The 25465-nt window shown below is 38.0% G+C and overlaps 1 protein-coding gene across 1 annotated transcript in view; it reads left to right on the top strand.

The window, feature by feature from the left end:
* The window catches only part of LOC134751801 (tyrosine-protein kinase-like otk), a 48414-nt gene that overhangs the window by 4532 nt on the left and 18417 nt on the right, over positions 1–25465 (top strand). Inside the window, exon 2 of the mRNA XM_063687290.1 lies at positions 6047–6073. Coding sequence (XP_063543360.1) covers positions 6047–6073 — 27 coding nt within the window. The remainder of the gene's footprint in view (positions 1–6046; positions 6074–25465) is intronic.

The following is a 25465-nucleotide window of genomic DNA, read 5'->3' as shown; positions in this document are numbered from 1 at the left end:
CTGCTCAAACTTAACCTTTTTTTAAACAACACCCATTAATATAAATAAGCAGTTGTCGAAATTCGAAATGCTAATGTTGCAAAAAAACACAAGAAATGTATTTTTACTATGGATCATTTCGTAAACTTGTAATACAATGGAATAAGGACCCGTTAATACGCCTACCATTAATAAAATTGTCATAATATATCATTCTAATTTTATGTAGTTTGATAACCACAAATTATAGGGACAAAGTGCTGCTTGAAAATGTACATTTTAAAAGATTTACCACATCATGCTTGGCCGGATTTCATCATGTACAATTGTACAGTCTTTACAATCAAAATTGTGGTATTTTCTATAAAAAGGGACCTTATTGTCAATGGCGCTTACGCCATTATTAACGATGCTCCGATATAAATACAATGCCGCGCGAAGCTGTGCGGCGTAAGCGCCATCGACAATAAGGTCCCTTTTCATAGAAAATGCCCCAATTATATTTGTAAGTACCTATAACTCGTAAATATAACCTATCCTATACCTATAAATCGGTAGGATGGATAAAACCGTCCAAACTAAATTTATATTGCCATTGCAATTGCTTTCAAATGCCGCTTTTTTTGACGTAACAATCTTTTTGCATCCTTTTGCATTTAATGCAAAGTAACATTATGCTTATTACATTTATCCCAAGTCATCGTTATGACAATTTACGTTATGCATTAACATTATGCGTACTAAGTTATGCGGAATAATGTTATGCGTAATATATGCAGTGGCGTAGCTAGGCGAGGGCGAATGGGGCCTTCGCCCACGGCCTCGCACTTAGGGGGGCCTCGCAAAGCCAACCTTTTTATTACTTTAGGAAAACACATTGAAAAGGGCCTGCAGATGTGGTTTTCGCCCACGGCTAGATTGGTTCACGCTACGCCACTGAATATATGTGCCATTCTCAACCAAAAGGGTACTTATTGTCGGTTGTCAATAAGGCGCTATTTCCGTATAGCTTCAATTTGAAATCAACCTTATCGACAAGTGACAATGTGGGGACCTTTTGGTTGAAAACGTCACATATGTTATACCAATTTGAATTTGTATTACGTTATGCGAATTAATATAGACCCGGAATAAGGTCTCTTAATCGATCACACTTTGTTATTCTAAATCGATGCCAGAATGTTATACTCGTAATTATTTGCAATGTTTTTTCTACCTGCTAGCTAAATTGGCCAAAGTGTCCAACCGAAGCAAAAACATCATTGGGTCGAAGGTTCCAGACTAGAGCTGACCCGAACCATAGGTTTCGGTGAAACAACCGTAAAACACAAACACCTTGTTTCAATAATTAAATTGTAGAGTCTGACTAAGAAGTCTCCAGCGACTTTGATAGCACAGAGCGTAGAAGTGTTATCTTAAACGTCAAAATGTCTATGAAATCGATTTTTAATCTTTCACTGTTCCATCCAAGCTACAGGAATAACATCCCAGGTAGCTCGCAGCGGGGGCAATGCAGTCAAATGGCGCCAATGGAGGGAACCTGCAAAAACTGGTTCGTTAATGAAGCAGATATATGTATAATTAAGGTTCTCGAGATCGTAATATCGGGTGTTAAGACGTTGCTTGGATAATTCATACCTTGATTCACATTCCCGATTCCAGACATCCAAGCTAATTTTGCAACAATTTGATTAAGTAAGTAAGGGAGTAGTTATCGACGTCATATTTTCATAGAAATTTGACATTAATGATAACATTACCATACTTTGTCATTGCAAAAGGTTTCGTTTTGCGGAATGATGAATAAAATAAACCTGGCAAAAGCTTACATGATACAATAATATCGATATTCATCCTCTCATAATCTGCTAAAACAATATGGCGGCGGTCCAAACCAGAATCCAACTTAACAATGGAATTCCTTCGTAATCGTCATCATAAATATGTATAAGATTTTCGCCTTATTGCAATGGAGTAAAGTGCATAATAGTTTATATACTTTTGATTCCGACCATTGACCCGCGGAGATAGCTCGCCGAGTTTTACGATTATTACTTTTTTAATTAAAAAGTTTAAGGACCATCTGGATTCGCTTTAAACTGCCATAATCTATGGTTGCAAAAAGGTTAAAAATGTTGGAATGTTAAAATTGCAGCTATTGGCTATAATAAGGAATATGAAACTAGTCTACTCGTATCATATATTTTTCTCAGAAAAAATCTCCAGAAAATTAAAATCTTCAGAAAATTCGCATTTGTACGGGACAACGGTAGACAATTTCATGGAATGGCTGGAATGCTCCATCAGCTCATGGGCCTCATGGCGTAAAATACTGGTTCTCTGTGCCGGTTCTATACGTTGGTAATAATAGTTCAATGTTTTTAAAATTTAGCTGTCTTTACCATACACCAGACAAAGAAAGAAATCAAAGAGTAACTCCATTAGTAATTAGTGTGGCGTCGCTCCCCCATTGATTAAGACGTTAGAGCGCGACAGTGATCCCACTACTGAACCCGGGCGACATTCGACTTCCACTAATGACATGGCCAATGCAAAATGTTCTGAATGATTGCGATATCATCTGGGAATGGTCATTGATTTTTTTAGCGTTAAAGTATAAGGATTCATTTGGTTATAGGCACGTTGGGAAGAAATCTAGATGTCAGTGTTGTGTAAAATTGTTAACAGCTTGTGTGCACGTTAGTATTGATTTTATCACACAGGTTAATAGAAAATTTAAATTTAATAGAATCACCACACGGCTCTCTACAATATGTCAAGAACGCGCACTCGGCTTTTTGGTCATATCATGCGGTCTAAGAAGCATGACCTAGAAAGGCAGATATCTTGGGTCAAATGGATGGCAAGCGCGGGCGAGGAAAAGCACCCACGAGATGGTCTGATAGTGTGAAGAGGGTGGTTGGCGGCAACATGCAGAGCGTGACCCATATGGCTTATGACCGCACACTATTGAGACGGAGCATACATGGTCGCGATCCTCAGCAATGAGGGACCGAGGAAGAAGAGAGATAATAGAAAATTTGTACATCGTCTATTAACCTGTGTGATAAAGTCAATACTTACGTGCACACAAGCTGTTAACAATTTTACACAACACTGACATTTAGATTCTTTCCCAATGTGCCTGTAACCAAAATGAACCCTTATACTGCAACCGGGGTGAATACGGATGGCTGGGGTGAATAGGGACAAAACTTAAAATGTGATTTACCTTACAATTTCTTAATAACCTACATAAAAATGCATCATTCGATTGAAAATAATAGTAGACACCCCAGCCATCCCTATTCACCCCGGTTGACGGTACCTACTTATAAAGCACAGATATCTGAAGTTGCAAATGTCCACAAGGTTTGGCTTCCGATTGTTACAACAGGCGGGCCTTCGCTTTGCCGTCGCAGTATAAAATATAGTTTAAAATGCCAGAATAAAACAACTTCATCGTACAATCCGCACAATATATTTCTCATCTGTGGCTTCCTAAGGAAATGCCTTGAAGTTGAAAATAGCAATATTTCCAAGTTTTCCAAGTGCTGCCTACAAATCTGATCTTACACTATTATCTCCAGATAAGCAGTGAAATCACCGGTAACAATCCAAGGAAAATACGGAATCCGCCGATTGACTACCCCTGGCCCCTCGCGGGCGAGGCAGGGGCGCGCAACTATAAAACCCGACATATTTACGAGCCTGCGTCTCCCCCTGTTCCTAACGAGGGGGCGGAAGGGATGGGCGGCGAGCGGTTGTAAAAAAATAAATAAATGACCGGCTGGGAGAAATAGTGATTTATTTGTATCGTAATTATAAACTTTTTTTATAAAATAGCTTGCTTGCTTGCTTAGCTGCTTAGATTTATGATCTCCTGTGTCTTTCCCGGGCTTCAAACTATCTCCGTATCAAATTACATCTAAATCGGTTCAACGGTTTAAGCGTGAAGAGGTACCAGGCTGACATACAAAGTTACTTTCGCATTTATTTCTAATGTTAGTTAGGGATGTGGTCGTCTGCGATATAATGGAATTATACGGTAACTTTTAGAGGTAAATGGCCGCTTTGTCAATGTGTGTGCACCTTTACATGTGATTTAACCCTGTCAGATTAACAACGTGCATCCCACCCAATGATCTCACCCCTAAGTCTGGCTAGTGAAAGATCCCTGAAAGTTTTCCGCTTTTCACTTGCACCTCACTAAACCCATAGGAAAATCAGAAAGACATACATAGCAAAAATAACTTTAATCCAACCACTTAAAGTCGAAAATCAAACCCATCCCTCGCTTTCAGCCGTCGCGAGTACTCAAAACGTGTTACGGGTCGCTACTGTTAGATTTAAAAAAATCCGATTTTTTTATTTTAAAACTTGGTTATAGAAGGTAGAGTTTGAGAGCTCTTACATTCATCATGGAGAAAAAAAACTTTTTCATGAGATGCTCTTTTCATTAAATGTCTCAGAGGGCGTATTAGGTCTTTATGATTTTTAAGACATTGGGAATTTTCTTATAGAATTACGCCCCTTGGGTATTCTGTGCCTTGGGAGAGAAACTTAATTTTGATTAATAACGTGTAATAGCACACGGCAGAAATGAAGATGCTTAGATGGGCTGGAGGAGTTACGCGCCTAGACAGGGTAAGGAATGAACATATCCGGGGTTCATTCAAAGTGGCTCCAGTAACAGAAAAACTCCGAGAAAGTAGGCTCCGCTGGTATGGACATGTTATGCGCCGCGAAGACTGTACTTAACATCAATACAGGGCCTAGAGGAAGAGGCAGACCACCAGCCACTTGGTGGTCAACCGTCGAAAAGGATTTGAAAGCCCAGAAGCTTGCACCAGTGACAACCCGGGATAGAATATCCTGGCGCCGATGCACAAGGAGGCCCGACCCCAGGTGAACTGGGACAGAGGCAGGAAGAAGAAGAAGAACGTGTAATAGAGTTTAGACCAAGAAACATCTGCAGAGATTTTGACAGCACACGCAGTGCAGGTGTCATAGACATAGTATATACAAGTAGTTATAGACGCGCCACCGCGCGACCGGGGGTATGAGAAAGAATTCATATAAAATGTATACTACGCAATATATTCGGTTTGCGTGTCCAATGTCTTTTCTCTTTCACTCTTATAAATTTCGGTATTTCGCCATAGCCTCCTTGCTATAATGCCCACATGATGCCATATGCCATAACCCGACCATGAAAAAATGCCCGGTCGGTGATAAAGACAAAGCATGGCACTATTTTCTCTTTCCTCTTATAGGAATCGCAATAAAACTATCTTTCTCTATCAAAGAGTGTCAGGCCCTTGGCAGGTGTTAATTTAAACGTCAAACTTCTATGAAATTATGACGTATAAAAACACTTGCACTGCGCGTGCTGTCAAAATCTCTGCAGACTTTTCTAGGTCTAACTTATATCTGACTGACTCAAGAAAGACTGAGCTTCAAAAAGGTCATGTTATCGAGAAATCTATACAAAATTTGACGTTTCCTGCAGTAATGCATAGTCGAACTGCATTACTGCCGCAAATGTCAAAGGCGATGCTTCTGGCCGAATTTTTGACATTTGCTTCAGTAATGCTGGTGTACCTAGTCACAATCGGGACGGTACCTTTTAATTTAAATGTAAAATAATTAATTAATTATTTGGCACATATTTATGTAAATAGTAATATGTATAATTTTAGATTAAATAAGTATGTTTCCCTATGTGGAACTATGTTGCCGTGCCCTAACAGGGCGTCACATGAACAGCTTATATTTAAGAACACCTGTACCTGCTATGTGATATGCAATAAATGATTTCAATTTCAATTTCAATTTGTGTCATTTAAACGCTTTTTTAACGCGCGTTGAAAAAGCGCTCATAATTATGAGGCCTAAGGCTCATAGTTGTTTTTATTCCTAATACTAGCAGCAGTGTACACCCAGCTTTACATAAGTCCGTACGCACGGTCGCGCTGCACCCGAACGGATTAAATTAAAACTAAACGCATGACTGACTTATTTTTACACCCGGGTGAAAATTTAAATTATTTTGTTTTTGTTGCAGGCCTCCATGCTTCCATTGGGTCCGAAGGTAAAACACAGAATTTTAATATATTCATTCATAATTAACACAAAATTGTAGTTTTAATCAAGGGCACATGCCGTGAATAAAATTAGGTATAAGTAAGTACGGAAACTATATTTGCAAGGGGGGTCCCTTTGTTTGATATAATTATTGAAAGTCATAATGTTATGATTGTCATATTATCATTAGTCATAATTCTGAAACCGTTAACTTTTCAGGATTTTCCTCAGGTTATCCTATAGATAGGTTTGTTTTATGGCAATCCTGAAAAGTTACGCGTTTCTGAGAAAAACCAAATTATGACTAACGAGAATGTGGACAAACAATACATTATGACTTAAAACTATATGGGAAACAATAGAGACCCATTCGCAAGAGCAACTTCTAATTTCCTAAACCTCAAAAACCTTAAAATTTTAAAGTTTGCGGACGCGCTCAAAATGACGATGACGATGACAATGTGTGGCCTGTAATAGGAGCAAAAAATTAAACTGTAGGCTGTACTCCTCAAACTGACCAACATTTGTTCAGCTACTTTAAAAAATAATGAAGACTAGACTTCGTATTTTTCATACAAAATAAATATTTACTTCAATGTACGCCATTATCTTTGTGATTGACGTTGCCTAAACATATCAAAATTCGCAATACATTGCGTCTTGGAGAAAACTTTAGTGTATTAAAAATCAAAACACAAGTTATTTTTAAAAGTCGCTGAACAAATGTTGGTCGGTATGAGGAGTACATCCTACAGTTTAATTTTTTGCTCCTATTACAGGCCACATCATTGTATATGGTTACCCTGCGCAGTATAATTTTATGATAAAATAAGTAGTTAGGATCTGAGAGATCTGACAAGCAAAATTATAACAGTATAATATATTTTCAGAGTAATTGAGATAAAAGGTAAAATCCCACACACAAATATGCCATATCTTATTTTGTTCCAATATTTTCTAATTTGGCAACACGTCGAAAAACTTGAGATTCAATCTTGTAAGTTACTTTGTTACTCCATGTTATAAAAATATCCATTAAATTTGGAAGGCAGCCATAATATACCGTCTTATTAAATTGTAGATAATGTGTTGAAACAATATGAGAGGGGAAGCGATATGCTTTTGACCGTCGGCGACCTTTTCCGTTGCAGTGAAACCTGGGTAAACGGAACCTTGGAGACCAAGATCTTTGTTTAGAAAAAAAAAAGTTTTTCAGTTAATCAGTTCGTTTCGTGGCGAATATCCTGCCCCCTTTAGACTTTTGTGTTGTTTAACTTTAATGTTTGGGCCAAATCTTGCAAATTAGACCCACTTCCCATTATTTGATTGAGCTGAAACTTCACATACATATGTAAGTTGGGTGACAGTGTAATATTATGGTACCATCGAGCTGATCTGATGATGGACACAGGAGGTGTCCCTAAACCTAATTGTGTTTGGGTTTGTTAAAATTGTCTCGATGAGTATTAGTCTGGCAAAAAAGAGTAGAAATTAAAAAGTGGCAACAATGTAGTGTTGGCCCGTTTTTCTTAGATTGATTTGAAAGGGACGACACTACAGTGTTGCCACTTTTTAATTTCTACTCTTTTTTGCCAGACTAGTTGCGTGTTGAAAGAAAAGTACAGTCAGCGATTAAAGGTTTTATCAAAAATCTCGCATCTCGGCCCGGCACACACTGAGACTGGAAACCCTTTGCCCAATTGATTGTACTTATAAATTAATAATTGTTTTTTCTTATTCTTGTTTTATGTTATTTTATTTTAATTTCTTTTGTACTTGATAATGTGGCAATAAACAATTCTTATTCTTAAAAATTAAATTTTCGACAAAGAACTTATTAAGCTTGAATTCCGCTTCGACTCTGCAGGTACAGACCGCACCACACTTGTGAGGATGACTCATGTCAATTCAGCTTTTATGTTAAATAAACATATTTCAATTCTCCCTCTGTTTCACGGCATATAATTCATGTTAATCAAGTTAAGGCAATTTTGCCGTGGCACTGAAACGAATTGAAAACACGGCTATTTTCAGTTAAGTAAAAACGTGTTTTAACGTGTTTAAGTAAATTGCATTGAGTCAGTTTATAGAATTATTCTATCTGATATTTTGATTTAATTTACAACAGAGTGGCGTGGGTGGCGTGAGTTGTAAATGTAATTTTAAAACAATTTTTAGGTAAGTATTTAAGTTTTTCTTCAGTCACTTGCAATTTATGTACCTACGGCATTAAGTCCGCCTTTTTTGCGTTATTTATCGTATTTTAGTAATAATGATTTATTACACGCTTATATAAATACGGTGAAACACATTATATCTGAAATTTTACATCCTTCCGACATCCGATATCGGATCGGACAATGTGAAAACGCTTTTAAGGATTAAATTTCAATAAAAACTTTCCATAAAAGAGCTCTAAGTACAACATTTATAAAATATATTTTCTTAAATTTAAAGGTACTACAATTATTTAGGCTGTGCGTTGTCTGTCAGTTATGTCAGTAAATCTTAGATGTAACGCAGCTTTTATATGTACAATTGTACTTACCAATTATCAACTTGTCACTGAGAATCAAAACTAAAACAAACTTACACGCCACGCGCGCACCAAACGTCCTCGCAAGGAAAGACGGTGGTGACGGCCACGAAAACCAGCCAATGTGTCAGTATAACTGGACATCATCTTCCTCGCGTTGTCCCGGCATTTTGTCACGGCTCATGGGAGCCTGGGGTCCGCTTGGCAACTAGTCCCAAGAATTGGCGTAGGCACCAGTTTTTACGAAAGCGACTGCCATCTGACATTCCAACCCAGAGGGGAAACTAGGCCTTGTTGGGATTAGTCCGTTTTCCTCACGTTTTCCTTCACCGAAAAGCGACTGGTAAATATCAAATGATAGGTCATAGTAAGCGATTTGTCACTATAAGCGAAGAGCGAAGTCATCTTATCCGACTTCGTCACAAATAATTTTATATGAAAACCAAACTTCGCACAGTAATTGCGTCACAGTAAGCGGTTGGTCAGTATAAGCGGAGTCATAATAAACGGATTCCACTGTATATTACAAAGGTTATGATTCTGTGCATGCATTTGTTTGTCTCTATCACCATTACCTTAATATGAAGCAAGAGTGCCTATGTCTTCGTTAAAACTTTTTAATTAATGGACAATTACACTAATAGAGCTTAGAGCTTAGAAGTTTGAGCACCACGTGTTGTTAGCTAACTTTGAGGAACTATGGCTTCAACTTTAATGCTTAGTGCTGAGTCATAACATAACCAGTAAAGTTAACGCAATATCGGCGGATATAGCCTTATAATGACACGGCCTCACTTTGTTACTACATGATTATATTTCAATAGGTAGCAAAATGGCTTTTTTAAGCGTAGGTAGGTACAGGTACCACTGTTTTAATTTAAATTGTTTATTATCTTTGACGCTAAACATTAGACTATACATTTTATAAACATTACAGTATACTCATATTTCAGTATATATTTATATTTTGTAGAGTACTAGCTTTTGCCCGCGACTTCGTCTGCGTGGACTTAGTAACCGCAGCTAGAGTAAGACAGCGCCTGGATAAAATGTAATAGCAATCATGCAATTTAGCATAAGTATGCTTAATAGCTTATGTAGACAAATTATCAGGCACTACATTAATTATTTCAATTCCACCCCGCTTTTGACCCTCTTAAGGGATGATTTTCGGGATAAAAACTATCCTATGTCCTTCTCCAGGACTCAATCTATCTCTATGCCAAATTTCAACTAAATTGGTTCAGCGGTTTAATCGTGAAGAGGTAACACACAGACAGACAGACAGACTTTCACATTTATAATATTAGTATGGATGTACAGCTATATCGGCGTCTAGCCCCCATAGTACAAGCTTTGCTTAGTTTGGGGCTAGGTTGATCTGTGTATTTTTTATGTCACAATATGATATTATTGTAAATGTATTGACTTGTGAAAGAGCCCTTGAGGCCTACTTGCAGAATAAATTTTTGAATTATGATTCAGTTTATAACTGACATACAGGCAGTCTCATCTTAAGGGTTCCTTTTTGGTACGGAACTCTGTAAAAATTCAAAAGGTAATAGACAAAACATCAAAGAAATGATTTTATATTTTGTAACCGGCCAGCCCTATCAATAAACAAAAGAACGTTCCAGTCCATGACGCGACGTTGACAAAAAAACCAAAAAGCTAGATATCCAGCCAAACAATGATTTCCGTTTCCGCTCCCAATATGGCGGCCTTTCAGCCCGTTGTTTCCGATTCTAGTTTTACGCGATGATTTTAGTGAAAAAGTACGGGTTATGGAAGTTATGACAATGGGCGTTTTTAGTTTCTCGTTTTTGACGCAGTGTTGACTTAATCTTTAATAAGTTTTTTTTTAAACTTTCGGGTTTTGAAAACATAAATTCGCGATAGACCCGGGTATGTTTTAATATTTGTTTTGTTTCAAATTCATAATTCAAATACCGTGGCAGTAAGTGTAAAAATATGGGTGCACACATCTTACCTATTCAAAAATATGTCCCATAGTTCGGCGAATTAAGCATTATGTGACATATTTTTGAGTAAATTGTATGCACCCATATTTTTACACTTGACTGAACCTAGAGTCCGTCTAAGCTAACTTTGCAACGATTTGAAACAAGATCTTAAATTAGATTCGGACTCCTGAGGCTAAATGCAACCATTTCTAAACATAGCTTAGCCATTTAATTATAACGCAGCGTACTAAGTAGGCGAACAACACACGAACGCGAAGCGAAGCGATGCGGCGCGGGGTGAAGCAATCCTTTGATAGTGGATACCTATAGAAGTGTCCTGCGATGGGCGATCTCGTTGCGAATCAGAACGCCGTGTGGGCCCACCGCGCCGTTTCGCTTCGCGTTCGCGAGTTGTTACTTGTTCGCTTACGCAATTAGAACAAAAATTTGACAGTTCCGAGCAACTGACAGGCCGATATCGTCCGGCGGACAGTGGGCCCCTTAAGGCGGTTCACAATTGATGTGCAATTGTTTGATTGAGACTGCGCTATGTATGTATATAGCTTGGTCCCGCGGTGTGCGAATCAGCATCCAGTGTAAATACCGCCTTAGCCATTTAATATTAATCTCTAAGGAACCGGAGCGAGCTAGTATTTCTAGTTTTAATATCATACAGTTTATCTTCTCTGTATGCGGTCATTGAACAAGGATATGCGGTTAGCGGCTATCTTTAGATAAATTATCGTTTCATTCATATGCGAGGCATGATTATTTTGGTTTAAATACATTCTATTCGGAAGTTTTAGTAATATAACTGTATTTAATCTATAATTATATAACAATATATTCTATGATTCTTCTCTTTCCGCACAAACTCTATAATGTTTATCAGGTTGAATAAATTAAATAAAACAAAACTGCCCGAAACTTTAACATCCCTAGTTAGGGTAGTTTGCGTTTTATTCCGTTATTTTCGGGCAAACGAGGTGGTTTAATTTTCAATTTGTGTCTATTTTGTTTGCCTACAATTTGGCTTGCGTGCATTCGCTGGTTGCAAATAATAAATAAGTTTATACAGTAAAACCTCGATAACTAGAATCTAGATCAGGCGATATAGTTAGATATTTTTGAGCATCTTGTTCTCTCCAATAGGTTTATTTAATTAAAAGGCATTCACTTTTTGCCGACTGCGAGGAACTTATATGGAATGACCTATATGACAATGACAAACACACATTCAAAGATAGCAATACCAATTTGCATAAAATATGCAGTTTTAATATCTTCGGTGGAACAATACTGCTGGGTGGGTCAGGCTGAATGCATTGCATTCAAGACTCTTCAGAAACCCCTTGAAACGCCTTGAATATTTCCATACAAATTCTTCAAGCAAACATTTATTCGCAATGCATTTTTCTATTCCAAACCGGCTTGAATGTCATATGAGTATAATAGCGGATAAGCTCTTTCAATTCTGTGATTATCCGTTGTTAATCTCAAAAACCTCACACTACTTTTAAAGTTTGCATTCAAATTTCAACTTTGTCACTTTAAGATAAGGTTGAGATTGTCTTAACAATAGTTGTACTACAGATAAGACGGTGTGAAAGATATGTTTGTGCGTACATATAAAGTTGGAGATAGTTGTACAAAAGAATGCTCGGGTATTCATAGTTGTGGGGAGGCGACGGAGCGTGCACTACACTAGTCGATGACGATGACGTAGGAATGGGATCATGGTGATTTTTGTCTATACGATAAATAAAAAAAGAGCCCCTAGTAGTAGTAGTAGTAATTCACTTTATTGTACAAAGGTTCACATGAAATTAAATTAAATTTATATAGGTACAGGCCCGAACCTCGAAAGTCCCAAGGATTTATTTAACTTTCGGGACCAGTTGAGACAACTTTTGAGTTTCTGTGTGTAATTTTATGGTAACAGGTATAGGTATGTACATATGGGATCCAGAGGCTTAGTTTATAAGTTATTATAAGTTAGTATAGGTTTAACTAACATAGGCTTAAGGGAATGTACACTAACACTATGGACATGGTCTGAAATAAAATATATTGATTGATTGATTGATTGATTGATTGATAGGTAATTCATTTGTATATATTTATTTATTTAATCTTTATTGCACAAAAGAAATACTTATCTTACAAAAGGTGGACTTAATGCCAAAAGCATTCTCTACCAGTCAACCTTAGGGCAAAGCAGAGAGATTGTGGGCGGTGCTACTACTACTAACAAAATAGTATATAGCGACCTATTTAGAGATTTTGTTAATAAGAATGTCAGTACAAACAGCAACACTCTTGACTGTACATCGGTGAACTTTATTACAAAAGGCCTAAGGTCCACCGATGTAAATGTTAACAGTGTGGGCGATGGAACTTAACCGTTTGGTTATTTAATTTTCTAAATTACGGGATTTTGGAAATCATGTGCAAAAAAGATCATAATTCTATATTCGCGGTAGACCGCGGTAGATGGTCAGGAGACTCAGGAGACCATAGAGGTTGCAGTAAGCACAGCTTGAAGTAAGTTTATCGCTTACATTCAAAACTTAAAAAAACCTGTCGTAAGCTGCATTCTGTATTTTACTACCCTAGTTGTAATGAGCAATTTACACGCATTACGGTTACACAGCGTAGAAAACTAATTTCACAGGGCTTTAAAAAGTTTACAAATTCACCTTACTATGCAAAATGTTTTGTAATGTACTGTTTTAACCACGGTTTTAACTGCAAAACAAAACGAACAGTCGTAAAATTGGGAGTTATTCGTATAATAACTACACTGAACTTTTTAGCGAATTGTAAGTTCGAATGTGTAAATTCGATACATTAGCTGCTTTTGTAGTTTCAACGCGCATCCTATTAGTCTTAACATTACAGACGATATAATAAAGTTTATAGGAATATAGATAGAAACTTGAGGAGAATAATATTAAAGTTAAACTTCGACAAATTGTATTTTAATAACAAACATCCATCATTCTTTCGTAATGGGCACAAACATGTTTAAAATATGACATTATTAATCCGAATCAGTCGGCCAGTATCCAAAATCCACAATTTTATCGAGAGTTAAGAGCTCTATTTGATTAGTAGCCAAATTATTTATTCGTAATTCTGAAGCGGGTAGGTAGAGTAGCTTGATACAACGTCGATTATCGACATCACTTTTATCGATACTTTTCCCGGCCCTAGTTAGGAAATAGACACTGCCACTTGATGACTCCTCCGCCACGCATTGAGGACGGAAACAAGCACGGGAAATATTTTAGGGAAAAATGTTTTGTACAAACATCCTGTATTTATACAAAGTGTTTACTAGCGAATGGCGAATAATTAATGTTTTGATATTTTAAATTGTATTAGTTAGTTATAATTTAATTATCGTACGCCGAAAAGGTATATCATAACCATCGTGTTAATGTTTGTGTTTTGTTTAATGTTTGTATTATGTATTATGTACTTATGAAAAACACCCTATAACCTGTACTAATGTATTTACACCTGTGGTGACGAAATAAAAATGATTGATTGATATTATCACTAAGCCACCATGTTTAATAAGATCTCTGGTAATCACCCAGGTAATTATATAGTTCGACCATAAGTTTTCATGCCAAGTGCTAAGTCAAGGCGTTCCTAAAGAATATGTGTGCAGTGTGCATTGTGCAAATTTAGCGTACATGAAGTCTATACACGGCTTCATTTTTAGTACAGTGGAAACCGTTTATTATGACTCCGCTTATACTGACCAACCGCTTACTATGACGCAATTATTAAATGAAGTTTGGTTTTCATATACAATTCTTGGTGATAAAGTCGGATAAGATGACTTCGCTTGTAGTGACAAATCGCTTACTAGGACCTATAAATCCCATTTTCATGAAATTATGTCCGGTTATACAGACACATTCGCTGGTTTTCGTGGCCGTCCCCACGTTTTTCCCTGCGAGGACGTTTGGTGCGTGCGTGGCGTGTTTGTTCTTTTAGTTTTTATTCCCAGCAACAAGTTGATAATTGTTGCTGGGAATAAAAACAATAACAATAATAATATGATAATTGGTACAAGATTAATAAAACTCATCTCTCACAAAGGAATTTGACATTAATTTGGAAAAGTTAAAAATAAGAAGTTAATCCATTATGCTTTATATGACATCCGCTTAGTATGACGTTTTTGTCGCTTCCCTTCGATGTCATTATATGCAGATTCTACTGTACTAGTAACTAGTAAGCTAAGTTTTGATTTCTCCGTAACCATTCATGTTCGCTGGACATAATATATGGGCGTCAAATCAGTCTCTTAAGGGGCCCACTGACTATCAGTCCGCAGGACAATATCGGCCTGTCAGTTGTTCGGAACTATCAAATTTGTGATCTAACTGACAGGCTGATATCGTCCGGCGGACTGATAGTCAGTGGGCCCCTTTAGGACCACTTGCACCATTCACTAACCCGGGGTTAACCGGTTAAACCTGGAGTTACCATGGTTACCAGTACAACTTGACATTGGGTTAATGGTTTAACCGCTTAACCCCGGATTAGTGGGATGGTGCAAGTGGGCCTTAAGGTCCTAGGTAAAATTAGCCTTGGACCCGTACCTAACGAGCGCGCTTCATAAAAGTAATAACAATGATAACCGTAGCAAAAAAGTAAACGTGGGACTACATTCATATTAATTGAATGACAGATGAAAGCTGTCAAAAAACGAATGTTTCCTATAACTCTTAAGGCGCCACTCACATGCGCACAGTCAATAGGAGATTTTTTAAGCTGATTCATTAATCACTAATAACCTATACAAATGGCGATTACTAAATAGCCAAACTGTCGCAACATCTGTCCCAAAAACGACGAATAAAATGAATTTTCACCCCAAAAAAGACTATACGGAAACGCCAAATAGCACAGTAAAACAATACAGACGGCTAAAAACGTTCTAATCCGCCAACGATTCAATACGTTGCAAAAACAAAACGCATCGCCAGACTTGTCAATTATTCGAGGGCGCGAATACCGTTTCAAAACTCCTCTTTTACACGTCGAAATCGAACTCTATGACTGCGAATTTATGGTATAAATTCGGTCGGTCAGTAAAGTGAGATAGGAGGTTTTGAAGTATATTTGAAGAAGGAATTTTTGCGAACGCAACACAATGGCCCATCAATCTGCGCGGTAAAAACTGGCAACACTAACATACCTGGACAAAGGGTACGGAAAAACGGCGCAGCCAGCTTTGAATTCTCGAATTTGGAATTAGTTTTAGTTTAGGCGTGTACTCTCGATGATTACCTCTTCACGGTTAAACCACTGAACCGATTTAGATGAAATTAGGTATCGTTTGAGGCCAGGGGAAGGATCAATCTTTATCATCATTCCACGCAGACGAGGCCGTGGGCCGTGGACAGAAGTATTCAAATATATGAAACAGTTGCGTTACACAGGTACCTACTGACACCCAACGCACAGCCTAATTTAAAGCAGGGATGTTGCGGATGCCGATTCTTTGACATCCGCGGATGCGGACGCGGATGTCAAGATTTTAGGCACATAAAAGACGTCAAATATTACTCTTTAGTAATTTTTATTTAAAAAAAAACGAAACTTTTAGTATTTAAACAAGAATATAGGTGACCCACTATCGCATTACCTACTATACTAAAGTCCAAATAAAACAAACTTTTCACTTCTTGTCGCTGTCCGTCATAGGCTAAAGTGCTCGATCGACGAATCACAAAAACGAATGACGAAATTAACTAGCACTTACGCCGCCGCTAAGACGATCCTGTACCTACATGTTCCACATCCGCAACCGCATTAAGCACCGCATCGATTTTATGCGGATGCTCATGCGGATGTTGAAAATAATGCGGAAGTTCCGCGGTTGCGATGCGGATGCGAATATTCACAACATCCCTTTTTAAAGTAGAACATTAAACGAAACATATTCGATACCTATGCTATGTACATTCTTTAAATGTAAAACTCCTCTCAAAATGAGGATGAACTTTTTAAACGACTTCTACGCTTATGAAGATAAATGCTGCTTGATCCGAGAGTATCCTCTCCCATTTTTATCATTTCTCTATAAATAATGTATTGTAGATATACCACAGAAGGCATAGAAAGATAGCCGCCATATTGAAAGTTCATCAGATGGCCGATTTTGCGAAGCAACCCACTTTTAGAAAAGCAATTATTTACAAAAAATCGAGGCTAATGATAATAAATAAGTAATTTACGCTGTATATCTTTATCTTGCATCATTGAACAGTAATGTGAATATTGCTGGTCCGATCGAAATCTCATTAACGTCTGCCCCTAGAGATACGCCGGGAATACCTGCTTTTCTGTGCTGAATATAGGTGAAGGCGCGTCCTGCTACGGTATGTGCACAATAGGTACATTATATACTTACCTAGGTGCAGTTAGTGCATTCAAGTATTTGCGTATATCTAGGTAAGGAATTGCCAGGAAATATTCTGCTTTTCTCAGTGTTTTCGATATATTAGGTGAAGTGAAAGTGCAAGTTATTTTACGGTATAGGTGAGTTAAAAAATGTATTTACTTACTACTTGAATAAATAATATTGTTATTATGACTGGCATTATATAAGCTTTGGACCCGGATATGTCTTTAAACTACGTCCGGACCCGGGTATGTCCTTAAACTACGTCCGGACCCGGGTATGTCCTTAAACTACGTCCAAAAGAGAGGTATAGGCACTGTGAATGACATCTCGCTTTGTGTGGTAGGGCACAGGACAGCGGATGTCATTCCAGATCTAGAGCAGAGCCCAACTGGGGAAGTACCTCCACCTTACAGAAAACCGCAGCCAAATAACACTAGACCCTACTCATAGTGTTGTGTGTGTTCCTGCTGGTGAGTAAGGTCGCCAGAGCTCATCGAGGGTGCGGAGTGTTAGGGTCGGCAACACGCATGTAACTCTTCTGGAGTTGCAGGCTACGGAGACTGCTTAACATCAGGCGGGCCGTATACTTGTTTGCCACCGACGTAGTATAAAAAATATATATTAAGGGACCGGTGCCAAGATGATATCTAGGTAAAGCCATGTCGACAGGTTACCATTTCAGAGTAAATTTATTTATCTCTAAATGGTGATAACCTATACTTACCTATTGTCTTATATAAATAGTTACTTCCCCATATTATCAATCAAACGGTCCGGGTTCGAATCCCGTTCCGCTGTCGGAGGGACGGGCGCACGTGACTGGACTAGCGATAAACTGATCGTTATACGTAATACAGGGTTGGTGCTGTAACTTGAAAATCCAAAGTGTCGTGGCCAGATCATAGAATTAATCATTTCATAATCGCAATCATTTCATAAAATGATCGGTTGACCGCATCATGAAAATTATGTTTTATTTTGTAGTTTCCCTCTTCATTGTGTCGGTATTCTGTAATCTATGTTTGACGTGTGTTGTCACTTGTCACTAGTTTAGTTGTAGCTTAGTTTTAAGTCAGGTACCCACTGAAAATCAGCGTCATGGCTTGCCGAGGCATTATCCTGTTTAGCATCTAGTTTGTTTGATGAATGAATGTTCGAATATTATAATGTTATGAATGTTTTAAGATGTTAAATAAATGTATTTCTTTCTTTCTTTCTTCCTTCTTTCTTAATATAGTCAAACATAACCAAATCATGAAGTGTACAATTCTAAAATTTGAATAAAAAACTAACCTGTAATTATTTTTATTCGCATAGCTAGAATATATATGTTTCTAAAAGAAGGTTACGAAATATTGTCTTCGGTTACCGCGATAGTTACTCATGAAATAAAGCTATGAAAACGGATTATATCGCGTAAATTGAACTTATAATACATCCCTTATGGATGATTTTACACAGTAATCGCGAGTGTCATCAGCGATACGATCAGCGTAAATTATAAATTCAATATACGCGATATAATCCGTTTTCATAGTTTTTTTATTTCATAGGTTACAAAAGTAAGCCCATTGTACCTACTTTTAAAAACTATTGCATTTAGGTATCTAATCCTACTAATATTATAAATGCGAATGTCGATCTATATGTCCTCCTCTTTATGTTTAAACCGCTAAACCGATTGAGATGAACCGCGAAAAAGACAATTGTATAATAGGTATTTGTGGAAACCGACAGATTGAATTTATTTCGCATAATATTCAACCATCAGTTCTTCAAACTTCAGTACTTCACAGATAAGGGTTCAAACCCTTACCCACCCTCTTTAGGTTAAGGGTAAAAGGAAGAATACGTGAGGTATTTGGTTGGCAGATATTCGATAAGTCAAATATCGACGAAAAGCTAATCGCTTGAAAAACATCGACCTCACTACGGTTTTCCTCGTTAAAAAAACCTACTCTACGTACGTACATATATACGACTGCAAAAATGAAACTTGCCGTAGTCTGGTAAAAAAAATTGGGCGTTCAAAGACATGTGGACTTTCGGAGGACTTTCGACATGTCACAAACCTACCCACCTATGAAATACCTCCACCTATGAAAGTTGTTAAAATTGTTGCAGGTGAAACTTCTAGACTGGGCATCACGAAAAGACAAAAAAACAAAAAAAATATTAACCCTGTAATAAAACATAGTGCAATCGATTTAATCGCGACACTTTGTATAACATGAGTCATTACATGGCCAAACATGACAAAACAACGGAAACATTAATTTGAACGGGTTTTTTGTACAAATTCGCACAAAATCAAAAACCAAGTCACAAGTTTAGTCACAACACGAACTGTGAACTTTTAAAATTAAAAGTAAAATCAAACCGCGGCGCGCCGTTTTCAGCCGGAAACGCTTAATTATTAATATCGTTTCAACAGTGCCTTGCAGTTTGCCGGTTTTTGTTTTTTAACTAAATGTCCAATTTCAATTAAACGAAATTTTTTTTCACTGTGTGGTAATGGAATAAGTTTGTATGTTGACGAAATTTATGGTGTACACTAAGAGCGTTTTCACATTGTCCGATCCGATATCGGATGTAGGATCCTACATCCACGATGTCGGGCCGCGAGGTGTAGGTACCGGGAGTCTGAAATTATCGGAAGTGTCAATCCGATATCGGATGTCAGATGGCCTCTACGGGAAAGACAGTTCCTTGAGTGTCCTGCGGCATGCAGTTTGTGTATGGGACCAACCCCGAAATCGCGAAAAAAATTTTTTTTCGATTGGTCCGATAGTAAAAGTTGATCTGTATAATCCCAAAACCTTCCTGGCAACGGGAATGCACTTATTATTTAGCCATTCTGTATTTATGCCTGGTACTAGTTTTGTAATTGTTAATACACAGTAAATAGAGAGAGTGGAAGTTTTGTATGTAAAACTTCCACTCGTTCTAATCTATTTGTATTACAATTCCTAGCAACGAAAACTAGTACCAGACAAATATATGTTACTTGAGTAGCCATGCCAAGTTTCATATCATTTCAGTAAGCCGTTTTAAAATGAGAGCGTAACTTTGATTGTATGGCGGCCGCTAGGTTCGTGTCTGGGAAATTAAAATATAGAGCGTACCTACCTACACTGTTTTTGTTATGCTATAAAAATAGCAGTAAATAATTTTATAACTAAATAAACTTTTCTTATTACGAAAAAAATAACTTTACGACAGAAACTTCGTCAAGCTCATTTATTTTGGAGAGACAATAATTTCAACAGGAAAACACATCTCATTCCTGTCACGTAGTGGATGTCGCGTCTAGTGATGTGCCGTTTTTGGGAATGTTGCTGCCAAATCTTGATAAAATAAATACTATAGAACAATTTCACAAATCGACTTAGCTCATTAAGGCTTGTTTTGTGAGTAATCGCTTACCATCACGCGATATAGTTTAGACAGTATCTTTCCGTAGTTTTTGTAAAATTTCCGAATTTACATGGGAAGCTAACAAAATGACGGCCGTTGGACGAAAAAACAGTGTTATACAACGTTAATTTACTGGGTTTGGGCTACGAAATAGAATACGTCCCAAATAAAAGCAATCGGCGATAAAAGCTTGTAGGTATTTTGCATGGCTTTGGCATAAGCGTTGAAATGATATTTGCCACAAACTAGTTTTAACTTCCCACATCAACACTTATGCAGACGTCTTAACATGTCCCTAAAAACGTGTACCATTGTATGTTAATAGCCACACGAACATTATCTTAAGTTATTTTAGGGTTAGATTATATATTTCCTTGAGTAAATCTTTAAAACCATGTTCGTAAAATATCATGAATAAATAAACTCAAACTTTGAACTACTGCGAGCAGCATACATCGAGTCCAACTTCTGAATGTTTCGGAATGTTTCAAGAACAAGCGATTCAACGGAGCCACGGTGTTTTGACACCTAATTAAAGAGTAATTCATATTCATATTCAATTTTTTATTGCAGATAACAAATGATCCATATTTATTTATTTATTTTTTTTTTTTTTTTATTTATTATTTATTTACATACACACAACCATCAATTACAGGAAATCCTAATTCGACAGTATGGAAATTGACACAAAAAATAGGTACAATACATTAGCTTACAGATTACAGTAGCACAATACGTAAAGCGTAGCTCTTGTGAGTTCGTTCAAAGAACAAGAGAACAAATCTAACTCGATCGCTACTCTATTAAGGGTCCGAATTGCGCGCGTAAAGGGGGCCTGGCGAAGGAGTTGCGTTCGAGCGAGCGGCTCGGCCAGCAGGCTCGGCTGCCGCCGCCGCCACACATACCGATCTGGTACGTTCAAACGCACCTCTGCCAGGACTCCAGGGTTGCACAACTTGCCCCGCACCAACTTAAATATATATGAAGCTAGCCCCAGCTCCCTTCTAACTTCTAGTTTATTGTATCCTACCATTCCTAACACGAACAACGTAGGATACTTTAACGGATAAAAAGGGTATACTCCGTATAATTTTAAATATATAAATCTAATAAATTTATTTTGGATGCGTTCCAACATTAACCTATATTTTGACTCGTGTGGACTCCAGATTGCCGCATTACCCTCCAAGTGACTCCTGACTATTGCCTCGTACAAGACACGTATCGCGTTAATATTAGTAAACCCATGAGCCTGCCTCATTACAAACCCCAGATTTCGGAAAGCCTTCTTACATACTGAAACAATATGGTCTCGAAAGGTGAGATCGGACTTCAGCAGCACCCCTAAGTCCTTCACTTCGCCGACGCGCTGCATCGGTGACTCTCCTAACACATATTGGTAGCAAAGTGGATTCCGAGATCTGGTGAATGAGACAATGGCGCACTTTGACACGTTAAAATTTAACCTATACGTTTGACTCCATTTGACCACTCGGTGTATGTCCTCTTGTAATTTAATACAATCAGAGCTGTCATTAACTCTGCGGACAAGCTTGAGGTCATCAGCAAAGAGTAGACAAATGGAATCTTTAACAACGTCAGGAAGGTCATTTATCATTAAAATGAACTCTAAGGGGCCCAAATTGCTCCCCTGACTTACGCCAGACCTCGTGAAATATGGTTCTGACACGTGACCAGCACAGCACATACTGGCGCCTGTTACTTATATAGCTGGCAAGGAAAGTAAGAGTATGTGGAGTGAAACCCGCGCTTGCCAATTTCACGAGTAAAACATCATGGTCGACGGTATCGAATGCCTTCCGGAAGTCGAAGTATGCCACATCCACCTGGTCTCCTGCATCCACTGCCGGCACTATATTGACCATGAGATGCAATAGGTTACCTGTGGTACTGCGCGCCTTCCGGAAGCCATATTGCGCATCAGACATTATGCAGCTAGCTTGGGCCTGAACCGATTGGTAAATCGCAGACTCAAATACCTTAGCGACCGTACACAATACTAAACTACAATACAAAATTAAATAACAAACGAAACCGTCAACGCCATCTATACGACTGTAGGCCAAAACTAGTAGTGCCCTCTGAACGAGAATCAAATTTTCTTGATTTTCGAGGCACGTTTTTTCCTTAAGGAGCCCACTGACTATCAGTCCGCCGGACGATATCGGCCTGTCAGTTAGAACAAAAATTTGACGGTTCCGAACAACTGACAGACCGATATCGTCGGGAGGACTGATAGTCAGTGGGCCCCTTTAGACTGTATCCATCTATTACGGAGTTATATCTATCTTTGGTTAAAGCAACAATAAATAGGGACACTTAAAAATTATTAAAATATTAAATTCACCGAAGGGCAAGCGAATGATGATGGTAGGACCTCTGCTGGCTTGTTTTTCGTACTACGAGTACGTATAAGAAGATTAAGAAGACCCGTGCGTGCGGATGGCAAATGGCGTGATAGCGCTTCGCCAAATCTGGACACGCCGCTCCAAAACCATATATTTGTCGAATATTCCCGGTTTGGAATGTTCCCAGAGTACATCACTAGCCGCGACTCGTGGTTAATTAATTTCGTGCGGAAACATGGTATTAGTGCAAGTATTCTTGTTAGACATTGTTTATTTTCTTCCGAGATGAAAGGAGCTATTTTAGTCCGTAGACTTTCGGATCAATAACGCGCTTTGTTCAACTTTTAACTAGTAAGGCATTCGGAGTTGGATAATTAGTTATTCATTTGATATTATATGTATGATATTAGATATCTTGTGTGTTGTGATTGATGTTATTGTGTCCATAACTATTATTGACTGAATTTTAACTATTATTAATATTTATTTTGTAATTGTTTGTAATTTTAAAACATACCTTTTTATTTGTACAAGACTGAAATTTCAATATTTTAATAATGTTTAAGTGTCCCTATTTATTGTTATTTTAACGTACGTAATTTTAATGTAATATGCTGGATCATTTGTTATCTGCAATAAAGAATTGAATATGAATATGAATTACTCTTTAATTAGGTGTCAAAACACCGTGGCTTTGTTAAATCGCTTGTTCTTGAAACATTCCGAAACATTCAGAAGTTGGACTCGATGTGTGCTGCTCGCAGTAGTTCGAAGTTTGAGTTTATTTATTCATGATATTTTACGAACATGGTTTTTAGATTTACTCAAGGAAATATATAATCTAACCCTAAAATAATGGTAAATGGTAATTAAATAGTACACGTTTTTAGGGACATATATGTCATGGCGTCTGCATAAGTGTTGATGTGGGAAGTTAAAACTAGTTTGTGTCAAATATAGGTATGGCAAAAATGTTCAATGCTTATTCCAAAGCCATGCAAAATCTACAAGCTTTTATCGCCGATTGCGTTTTCTTGGGACGTATTCTATTTCGTAGCCCAAACCCAGAGAATTAACGTTATTAAATACCGCTTTTTTGTCCTACAGCCGTCAACCGTCATTTTGTTAGTTTCCCATGTAAATTCGGAAATTTCACAAAAACTACGGAAATTTAGATGTCTAAACTATATCGCCTGATGGTAAGCGATTGACATTGCCCATGGACACCCGCAACAGTTGCCAGCCGATGAAGCTCTCTTTTCTTGAGGGTTTGAAGGTCGTATCCGTCGGAAATACCGCAGGCGACAGTTCATTCCACAGTTTAGCCACAGAATAAGTAATAGTAATAGTATTATCATACAGAACGGCCACGCACCGCCCCGCCCCGACTCGACCCGCAACAGAAATCTGGCGGACTTTTGGCGTTCTCAGTTCGGTTAGCGACGCGATGACAGAACAAAAATCTCTAGAGAATTTCTAGAGAAACGCACAGTTGAGGACTGCCAACCATCCAAGTCGTGAAGATGAAAATGTTTTTGCTTAGAGTGATGGCAGAAAAAAGCGGCAGGGATAAATCAGAACACTTCCTCGGAGCACTCCCCGTTATTCTAAGTAATATCTTTCACTGCTGTATTTACGTTACGTCATAAAATATTTTGTTACTTACGCCAAAGTGTCGTTTTATGACATTAAGCGTTAGGGTAAGCGTCCCAGTTTATGACTTCGGCAATATTAGCTAGAAATATAAGTACAGATGTGTCCATAAGAACTGGCAGTTGTGCCTGGCAAACAATCTGTCAATGTATAACGGGAAGTAGGCACACATACTCCGTGTATGCCTACGTTTCCGCCTGTGTCTGCGGACGATATAGATCTGAGGGACATATCTGTCTCAAGTTACTGCTGTCTTTGGTAAATAAATAAATATTATAGGATAATTTTACACAAATCAATATAGTCCCACAGCAAGCTCAACACCTAAGGCGTGTTGTGGGTACTAGACTACTAGACGACGATATATATTGTGACGTTTTCAATCAAAAGGTACCACATTGTCGCTTACCATAAGGACGAAATTAGATTGTATTTTTAAGACGAATAACCTGTCAGAGCGTCCTTATGGCAAGCGACAATGTGGCACCTTTTGATTGAAAACGACACAACTAGCGCGAGCAGTAGGTATTAGAGACACGCTTAACCAAACACCCTGCTCATGAAGGGAAACGTGTGTCAAATGAAGCGCGAGTGAAGCGAGGGCGTCGGCACTTGCACTTTCCTTTAAAATAATATTGTTGTGTTCGGTTTCATTCACGCGATAATTGGAGTGTAGCATAGCATAGCACAAAATCGTTTAGTTTGCCGGGGCATACCACATAAAGGTCTTCTTTGTCGGGGACATGACGCGTATCAGCTACTTTAATAAACTGCAGAAATCTATTATATGTACCTACAATTTAAAAACTAAGATATCAAACGTTATCAGGCCAAATAGCGGCTTTTTATAGCTTTATGAGAAGTGTTAAAAAAATAACGTCACCGACATTTTTCTGGAATGCCCCCATCGTCTTGAAAAATCCTAAGACGCGTAGAGGAGTGCAAAATATTGTAGCCGCATATTTGCCAGCTAAAGCAGATGTTGCCATACATTTTGATGTAACTGCATGGACTGACCATTAAC

Source organism: Cydia strobilella, chromosome 23, assembly GCF_947568885.1.
Source record: "Cydia strobilella chromosome 23, ilCydStro3.1, whole genome shotgun sequence".
NCBI classification, from domain to species: Eukaryota; Metazoa; Arthropoda; class Insecta; order Lepidoptera; family Tortricidae; genus Cydia; species Cydia strobilella.
The sequence above is the reverse complement of the archived record's forward strand: the minus strand, read 5'-3'. Positions and strand labels throughout refer to the sequence as shown.